Source organism: Fonticula alba (genome assembly GCF_000388065.1).
Source record: "Fonticula alba strain ATCC 38817 unplaced genomic scaffold supercont2.3, whole genome shotgun sequence".
Lineage (NCBI taxonomy): Eukaryota > Rotosphaerida > Fonticulaceae > Fonticula > Fonticula alba.
Window position 1 is genome coordinate 1,097,430 of NW_009242973.1, and position 7,401 is coordinate 1,104,830.

Below are 7,401 nucleotides of genomic sequence, written 5' to 3' on the forward strand. Positions count from 1 at the left end.
GCGGGCCGGACAGGCCCGAGGCCAGCCAACTGCGCGAGCAGGTCCTCATCATCGGATCCAGCGTCCGAAATGTCCTCATAGTTCCGGTCCAGGATGTTGAGATCCACCGGCAGGCTGGCCGGCTGGGCGCGGGCACCGGGGCCAGCGGGGCCAGCGGGCTGGGTCGCCGGGGCGGCAGGCCGGGCTGCCGGGGCGGCAGGTCGACCGGCAGCGCTGGCCCCCGGCCGGGCAGGGCCCGAGGCTTCAAGGGCGCCAAGCTGCGCCAGGAGATCGTCATCATCCGAGCCGGCATCCGACATGTGATCGTCGTCATAATTCCGATCAAGCAGCGACAGATCAAGGGGCAGGCCAACGGCGGCCGGCTGTGGCACTGGGGCGGCCGCCGGCGGGCGCTGGGGCTGCGGCCTCGGCACGGGCCCCGGCGGCTGGCGCGGCGGCTGTGCGGGCTGCTGGACAGGCAGCCTGGGGGCGCTCGGGCGCGGGACAGCCGGGCCATCCAACGAGTCGAGCTGTGCCAGCAAATCCTCATCATCGGACCCGGCGTCCGAAATGTCGTCGTAATTCCGGTTCAGAAGGTCCACCTCGGTGGCCGGGGCAGGGACGCGGGCGGGGACGTGGGCCAAGCTCGAGGCTTGAGCAGGGGCGGCACCGGGGCCGGGCGCGCGGCCCGGGGCAGGAGCGCGGCCCGGGGCAGGAGCGCGGCCCGGGGCAGAGGGCCGCTTGGGCTCCAGGGCACCGAGCTGGGCGAGGAGGTCCTCATCGCCGGAGTCCGCGTCGGAGATGTCATCGTAGTTGCGATCGAGAAGCGAGGCCACGGGCATCGCACTGGTGGCAGCAGGTCGACTGGGCGTCGCCTGCGGCCGGGGGCCCGGCTTTTGACTGACAGTCAGGGCACCGAGTTCCGCCAGGAGGGACTCATCGTCGGAATCTGCATCGGAGATGTTGTCATAGTTCCGGCTCATGAGCCCCCCGGCAAGCGTGGCCGAGGGCGCCGGCCGGGCGCCGGGACCGGCGGCTGGGCGAGTGGCCGGGCGTGTGGCCGGGCGTGCGGGCGCCGCCGGCTTCGAGGGGGGCACCAGCGCATTGAGTTCGGCCAGCAGCGCCTCGTCGTCGAAATCCGCGTCGGAGATGTTGTCATAATTGGATGCCATCGGCATGGCCTGCGAAGCAGGCGCCCGAGCCGGCGCAGGGGGCTGGGCCTTCTATCGGTTCCCGGGAGGCGAGAGCGAGCATGTGTTAATTGGGGGTCTCGGTGGTGGGGGTGGGGGGGGGGAAGAATCCAGTAATGAGCGAGCGAGTAGGTGGTGGGGCCGGGGGAGACACATTTCTGCCGAAGAAGAAGGACATCCTCGGTGGGCGAGGGCGTGGGCTTGGACACGGCGACCGGCGAGGTGGCGGCGAGGGCGGTAGGAGGAGGGGGAAGCAGGCAAGAGAGAGAGAGAGAGAGAGAGAGAGAGCAGGGGAAGGGAGCAACCGGAGTCTGGCTGGGACAATGCGACACGAACACGGCGGAGGCAAGCATTTTTGTATATTTTATGTCTGTCCCCCCCCCCCCCCCCCCCCCCCACCCGGACAGGCGCCCCCGGGCCCCGGGGGGGGGGCGGGTGGGCGGGGGGGGGGGGTTTGGCGTGTGTCTGGGGGCGTAGGGACAAGGAGGGGTGTGTATGCGGGGGGGGCGGGGGGACGATCGGATGGCCAGCCACTGGCGCCGATCGCCCGGCATCTGAACGGCTACTGGTGGTGGTAATCCTCGAGCTCGAGACCGCAAAGCGCCTTCCACGCAGCGTCCAGAGCGAGGGCGGCAGCGGCCGCCGCACTCCGTTGGGAGTTCGAGTGATCCGGGGAGTCGGCCAAGCCTGGCGCAGGGGGGGGCAGGGGCGGGGGTGGGGGGTCAGGGATCTGCCGGCAGGATGATTTGGCGGGAGGCGGCGAGGGGGCCAGAGAGAGAGAGAGAGAGAGAGAGGAAGGGGCCGACTTACGGATGCACCAGTCACGCAGGGCCTCGACGCCGGCGATGCGACGCTCCTCGGCATGCGTCTGACGGACGGTGGCCGTGATGAGCCCGGCCCCGGGGACGGCCGGCTGGCCGGTCAGGGCGGCCCCGGCGTCCAGGAGGAAACGCCCGAGCCCCAGCCCGGCCAGGGCATCATCGCGCAGGGACCCGGCCAGGGCCTCGACATCCGGAAGCAGCGACCCCGGCCCGGCGGCCCGGGCGCCCTGCGCAATGCAATGGCCGGCGGCCTGGAGGCAGTCCAGCAGGGCGGCGCGCAGCTGGTCGGCCCAGGGCCGCAGCCGGTCGGCGGCCGGGCCACCAGCAGGGGCATCCAGCGCCGGGAGCACCGAGTGTTGGGCCAGCTCCAGCAGGGCAAAGGCCCCTGACGACGCGTCGGCCAGCTCCTCGGCGGCCCAGGCGTGTGTGAGCGCCGCGGCCAGGGTCAATGCCGCGGCGGCCACCATCGGCGAGTGGAGCCACGGGGGACCGGCACCGACACCGGCGCCCAGCATGGTCAGGGGGGTGGAGGCGGCGGGCCCGGGCGCGCGGCCGGCGTCCTCGCCCACAATGCGCAGGGCTCGGGCCAGGGGGTCGGGCGTGTCGCCGAGGACCTCCCGCCGGGGCCCGGAGGGGCGGCCATCGGGGCCGGGCATCGGCGCCGGATCCCCCCCGGCCAGGGGCCCGGTGGAGGAGAAAAGAAGCAGCAGCGGCCGCAGGAGCCGCGGGCCGAGGGCCGCGAAATGCCGGCGCCGGGTGCGCCCGGCCGCCAGAGGCCCCGACCGGGGGCCATCCAGGCGACTTGAGCGCCACACCGTGCCCTTCGGCAGGGCGGGGCCCGGGCCCGGGGGCGGGCCCGCCCCGGGGAGGCCCATGCCCGGCGGCGAGTCCGCCGAGCCGGCCAGCAGGGCCACCGCCTGCAGGGTGGCGTTGAGGGCCCGCACGCGGGCCTCATGGCCAATGCGCACCGGGGCCCCGGCATGCGACGGCCCCCCGGCCAGGGCCACATCCCAGAGGAGCCCATCGGCCCCGGCGGCCGTGGGCCAGGCCACCACCAGGGCCACCAGCGCCCGGGCTTGGAGCCCCTCGAAAAGGGCATCCGCCAGCAGGGCCACCTCGGCCGAGGAGGGAGCACGGGCGCCGGCCGGCCGGTTGCGCACTGCCTCGGCCGCCAGCAGGGCCCCGGTGCCGTAGCTGTCCGACAGGAGAGCCACCTGCCGGGCCAGGCCTCGGGCCGTGGTCGCCTGGAAGCCGGGGCCCCCGCCCGGGGGGAAGCTCCCGGCGATGCGGGCCACCGCTTCCAGGGCGGCCCGTGCCCGGCCGGCCACATACCCCGGGTCTTGCCAGGGGTCCTCCCCCTCGGCCGGGCCGCCGCCGGTGCCCAGGTCCCCGGGCCCGGCCGGGTCGTCATCATCGCCCGGGCGCACGCGTTCCAGCACCGGTCCACGCCGAGCGGCCGCCGCCCCGGCGCCCGACGTTTGGGAGAAGGCCGCCAGGGTGGCCAGCACGTCGGAGCACTGGGCCAAGTGGAGGATGCGCTGGCCGGTGGGGGGGGCTGCCCGAGCGCCGGCCGGCGCGGCGTACGAGGCAAACACATCGTCCTCCTCCGGGTCCGGGTCCGGGTCCGGTTGGCCGGTGGGGCCGCCCGCGGCCTCGGCAGTGGCGAGGCCTGGGGCCGGCCCGGGGCTCGGCGGTGGCTGGTGTGCCGTGCGGCGCAGCGCCGCCAGTCCCTCGCACGGGGCCACCCCGTGCGCGGGGCCCGAGACAAGCAGAAGCTCCCGGCACAGACCCTGGCCAAAGGCCGGCACGGTGTCCAGCGTGGCTGGCCGAAGTCCGGCCAGCAAGCGCGCCACCCGAACAAAGGGATCGCCATTCGGCAGCTCGAAGTCCACGGACAGCTCGACGCCGGCGTCGCCGGCATTGGCCAGGAACCGGACCACCTCCTCAACGCAAGCCAGGCCAAAGCACCGCATCGAGTCCGACAGGCTTGCCGCCCCGACGCTCAGGGCATCCACACACGGCGACAGGGCGTCGATCACTTGCGAGTGGTCCAGCAGGGCCGGCCGGCCGGAAGCCAGACCACCCAGTGTCCGGGCATTCGCCGGGCACTTGCCCGGTGGCCCGGTGGCGAAGGCCAGCATGAGGAGCATCGCACAGCCGAGCACTGGACCAGGGACCACAGGGCCGGGCACAGGCAGGCGTGCTTGGTCAGCGAGGAAGAGCTTCCCAGGTGTGTGTGTGTGTGTGTGTGTGTGTGTGTGTGTGTGTGTATGCAAGTGTGTGTATGCAGTGTGTGCGTATGCAAGTGTGTGCGTATGCAAGTGTGTGCGTATGCAAGTGTGTGCGTGTGTAACGAACCGAGGGTTTGTGCCGGCTCGCCGGCGCGACAAAGACGGGCCCATGCCGGCATCAAGTAGGCCAGCTCCGTGCGCAGGAGATCCGCCGTGCCGCGCGCGGCCAGCCCGACGGCCGCGGCGAAGCCCAGCGCCGGGAGAATCCCGATAAGTGTCCAGTCCTTGGTCGAGGCGGGGAGCAAGTTCTCCCCGAGAAAGGCGACGGCCGGGCGCAAGCCCGAGAAGGGGGCCGCCAGGTGTGGGCCCTTTCCCAGCAGTGCCTGGCGAATGTCCAGGCGGTCCAGCACGGCCAAATAGGCAGCCAGCAGGGCTGGCCCGGCAGCCGTGGCAGCAGCGGCAGCAGGCGGCGCAGCCAGAGGAGCGGCCTCCGGTGCCTGGCCGGTGAGCAGCCATACCAGCGAGCCGGCCGGCTGGCCAGCCACCGGCCAGAAGTCCCCGGCACCAGTCAACATGGCCCCGGCCAGTTCCAAGCAGGCACGCAGCCACTGGTGGTGTGGCGACCCGGGGGTCCGGGCCGAGGGGTGGGCAGCCATGCCGCGCCAGAGGCAGCCCCCAGAAGCATGGGGCCCGGGGCCCGGTGACAGGAGGGCCACCGCGGCCCCGGCCACCGCGGCCCCGAGACAGGGGTTCCCCCGGAAGGTGGACGGCGGCCCATGCTGGAAGAGGCGCCGGATGGCGTGCTGCTCGGCCGGCGACAGCCCCGTCGGCAGGATCTCGGGCATGGCGTCACCGCCGGGAAGGGCGGCCCCACGTTGAAGCAGCCCGGCCAGCAGGAATCCCGCCAGGTAGTGTGCCGGGGCAGTGGCAAGAGCCCCGGCCACCGAAGCCCGGGCAATCTCCGAGCTCAGGTATTGGTAGAAGTGGCTGGGTGTGTGCGGGGTCAGTAGGGAGAGAGGAGCGAGCGGGGAGGCAGGAGGGCAGGGGGAGATCGAGAGGCCGGGATTCGTGTATGTATGTATGTATGTATGTATGTATGTGTGTGTGTGTGTGCGCGCGCGCGCGTGCAAGAGGGCACGCAGTGGCACGAGGCCATCGCCCAGATGGGTACGCACTCCGGCCAAAAGAAGTCGTCCACCCCGGCCGGGAAGAGGCGCAACAGCCGGTCGGGAATGGTGGCCACGGCCTGGAAGCCGGCGGTCAGCTGGGCAAGAGGCACCGGCGCGGGGTCCGCCGTGACGCCGTCAACATGGAAGGCGGTGAACTCGGCGGCATCCGGCCGGGCCATCTCCTCCAGCAGGGCGACCAGGGCACCGGGGCCCGGGAAGACCGCCCCGCGCAAGACCCGCACGAGGCCATGGGCAAAGCGCATGGCGGCCGGCCCGGGGCCCGACCCGCCGAGCGAGAAGGAGGCCAGCAAGTTGGAACACAGGCGCAGGGTGCGATCTGTCCGGGGTTAGGGGGGGGGAGAGGAGGGGGTGAGAATCGGGAAGGCAACCAAGCGCCAACAAACAATGTTGCCATCCACCGGCAAGGGGAGGGCACCGTGCGCACAGGGGCAAATGGCCAGAAAGCGCAGGATGTCACCCTCGCCAGGGGACTCCGCCGCCAGGGGGATCAGTGCCACGCGGGGCCCATCGGGCTCGGTGCCGGCCTCCAGGCCGTAGAGCAGCCGCAGCAGCCGCGCGGCCAGCGGCTCGAACAGGCTTGCTCGCAGGGCCAGCAGCTCGCTGGATGGACCCCCGGCCTGGGGGGAGGATGTCAGGGCGCCCCGGGCATCGGTGGCGGCGGCCAAGGCCGCGGCCCGCGCCGTAGTCAGCCATTCCTGGAGATCGGCATCCGGCGTGAGTGCCCGAGCCGCAGACTCGCCTGTTGCAAATTATGTGTGTGTGTGTGTGTGTGTGTGTGTGTGTGTGTGTGTTGTGTGCACATGGGGTACAGGTGACTGTCAGCTGGCGGTCAAGCAGAAGCCGAAGGCGCGCAGGCCAGGTGACGCACATTCGGCCAGAGCAGCCAGGTGCCGGGAGAAGAGTGCCCCCTTCGCAGAGGCACCCGCCAGGGAGGAATCCAAGGTGTCGAGGGAGCCGCCCTCGGACGGGGGGGTCAGAGGGGAGTGCGAGGCGGACATGTGCTTCGAGCAGTCAAGTCTGTTCCTGATGCCAGCCGCTCTATCCGGCTCGAACTCAGACCGCGATTGGTGCGTGACGAATGTGTGTGCTGCGTGTCTGTCTGTCTGTTTGTCTGTCTGTGTGTGTGCGCGCGCTTACGCATCTATGCGCACATGGGCGGGGGGAGGGGGCGGGGGAGGGACGGGGAGGGGGCGGGGGAGGGCGGAGAGGGAGGGGGGCTTGGGCAATCCTCGGGCATCCACCCGGGGTCCGGCCTCTTGGCGGGGGCGCGATCGCGCCTGCCCGCTTGAACTAGGCCGCCTGCCGGCACGGAGCATGGGCAATTGGGCCCCCGATCGTGTCGCGCGCCATCTACGTTGGCAGATGTGCGCGCCCCCACGCCCACCAACGGCATTGAAGCGAGGCTGCTCTCGGGCGCCCTGGTGTGAGTGCACCTGGCAGGCAGCGTCCTCCTCCCCCTCCTGCTCCGCCACCGCCTCCTCCTCCTCCTCCACTGTGGTTCCTCCCTCGCGCCCTCCTCCCCGCCCGTCCCTCCTCCCCTCCGGTTGATTCTCCATCTGCCACCTCCGCCCCCTCCCCCTGTCCTCGCCACCTCTCGGACCTGGGCCGGTCCCCCTCCCTTTGGCGCCTCCGCCTGGGCAAAGCATGAACAGCCACATGGCACTGCCGCCGCCCCCGGGTGCCCCGCTGGGCTTCGGCCCCGGGGCACCGCCCAGTGCCGCAGCCCCGACCGCCGAAGCGGCGCCGGTCGACTTCTCCCACGCGACGCACCTCCCCTCGCTGGGGCTGCTGTCGACCGCGACCGAGGGCCTCGTAGACGTTGTGGCTGCGGTGCTACTGAGCCAGGCGTCCAACGCCGACTACCCGGCCGAGGCGCTGGCCTCCCTGTCGGACTTGCTGCTACTCCATGTGCGTCTGTCGGGTGCCTCTCCCGGCCGGCGGCCTGTCGACTTGCCTCCTCCTCCTCACCCCGTTCTCTCCGCCCCGCCCC

At 72.2% G+C, this 7,401-nt stretch overlaps 3 protein-coding genes across 3 annotated transcripts in view; 1 reads left to right on the plus strand and 2 right to left on the minus strand.

The window, feature by feature from the left end:
- H696_02030 (hypothetical protein) overlaps nucleotides 1–1,157 on the minus strand; it is a gene marked incomplete at both ends in the record, with an annotated part of 2,828 nt that extends 1,671 nt beyond the window's left edge. Inside the window, one exon of the mRNA XM_009495929.1 lies at nucleotides 12–1,157. Coding sequence (XP_009494204.1) covers nucleotides 12–1,157 — 1,146 coding nt within the window. The remainder of the gene's footprint in view (nucleotides 1–11) is intronic.
- A 398-nt stretch (nucleotides 1,158–1,555) lies between these two features.
- Nucleotides 1,556–6,530, minus strand: H696_02031 (hypothetical protein). Its single transcript, XM_009495930.1, has 6 exons — nucleotides 6,280–6,530; nucleotides 5,836–6,150; nucleotides 5,397–5,727; nucleotides 4,349–5,208; nucleotides 1,980–4,154; nucleotides 1,556–1,856 (listed from the first exon to the last, which is right to left on the minus strand). The coding sequence occupies exons 1-6, from the start codon at nucleotides 6,407–6,409 to the stop codon at nucleotides 1,732–1,734; spliced, it is 3,936 nt and encodes a 1,311-aa protein (XP_009494205.1). The 5' UTR covers nucleotides 6,410–6,530; the 3' UTR covers nucleotides 1,556–1,731.
- A 325-nt stretch (nucleotides 6,531–6,855) lies between these two features.
- H696_02032 (hypothetical protein) overlaps nucleotides 6,856–7,401 on the plus strand; it is a 7,356-nt gene continuing 6,810 nt past the window's right edge. The window contains exon 1 of the mRNA XM_009495931.1: nucleotides 6,856–7,319. Coding sequence (XP_009494206.1) covers nucleotides 7,056–7,319 — 264 coding nt within the window. The 5' untranslated portion in view covers nucleotides 6,856–7,055. The remainder of the gene's footprint in view (nucleotides 7,320–7,401) is intronic.

What these genes read in the sequence shown, in the direction of transcription:
- H696_02031 (XM_009495930.1), bottom strand. Translation starts at nt 6,409, where the DNA reads ATGTCCGCCTCGCACTCCCCTCTGACCCCCCCGTCCGAGGGCGGCTCC. An exon ending in CCTGGCTGCTCTGGCCGAAT is followed by an intron (nt 6,151 to 6,279) that starts GTGCGTCACCTG and finishes AATTTGCAACAG; the next exon opens with GCGAGTCTGCGGCTCGGGCA. An exon ending in CCTGCGTGACTGGTGCATCC is followed by an intron (nt 1,857 to 1,979) that starts GTAAGTCGGCCC and finishes CCCCTGCGCCAG; the next exon opens with GCTTGGCCGACTCCCCGGAT.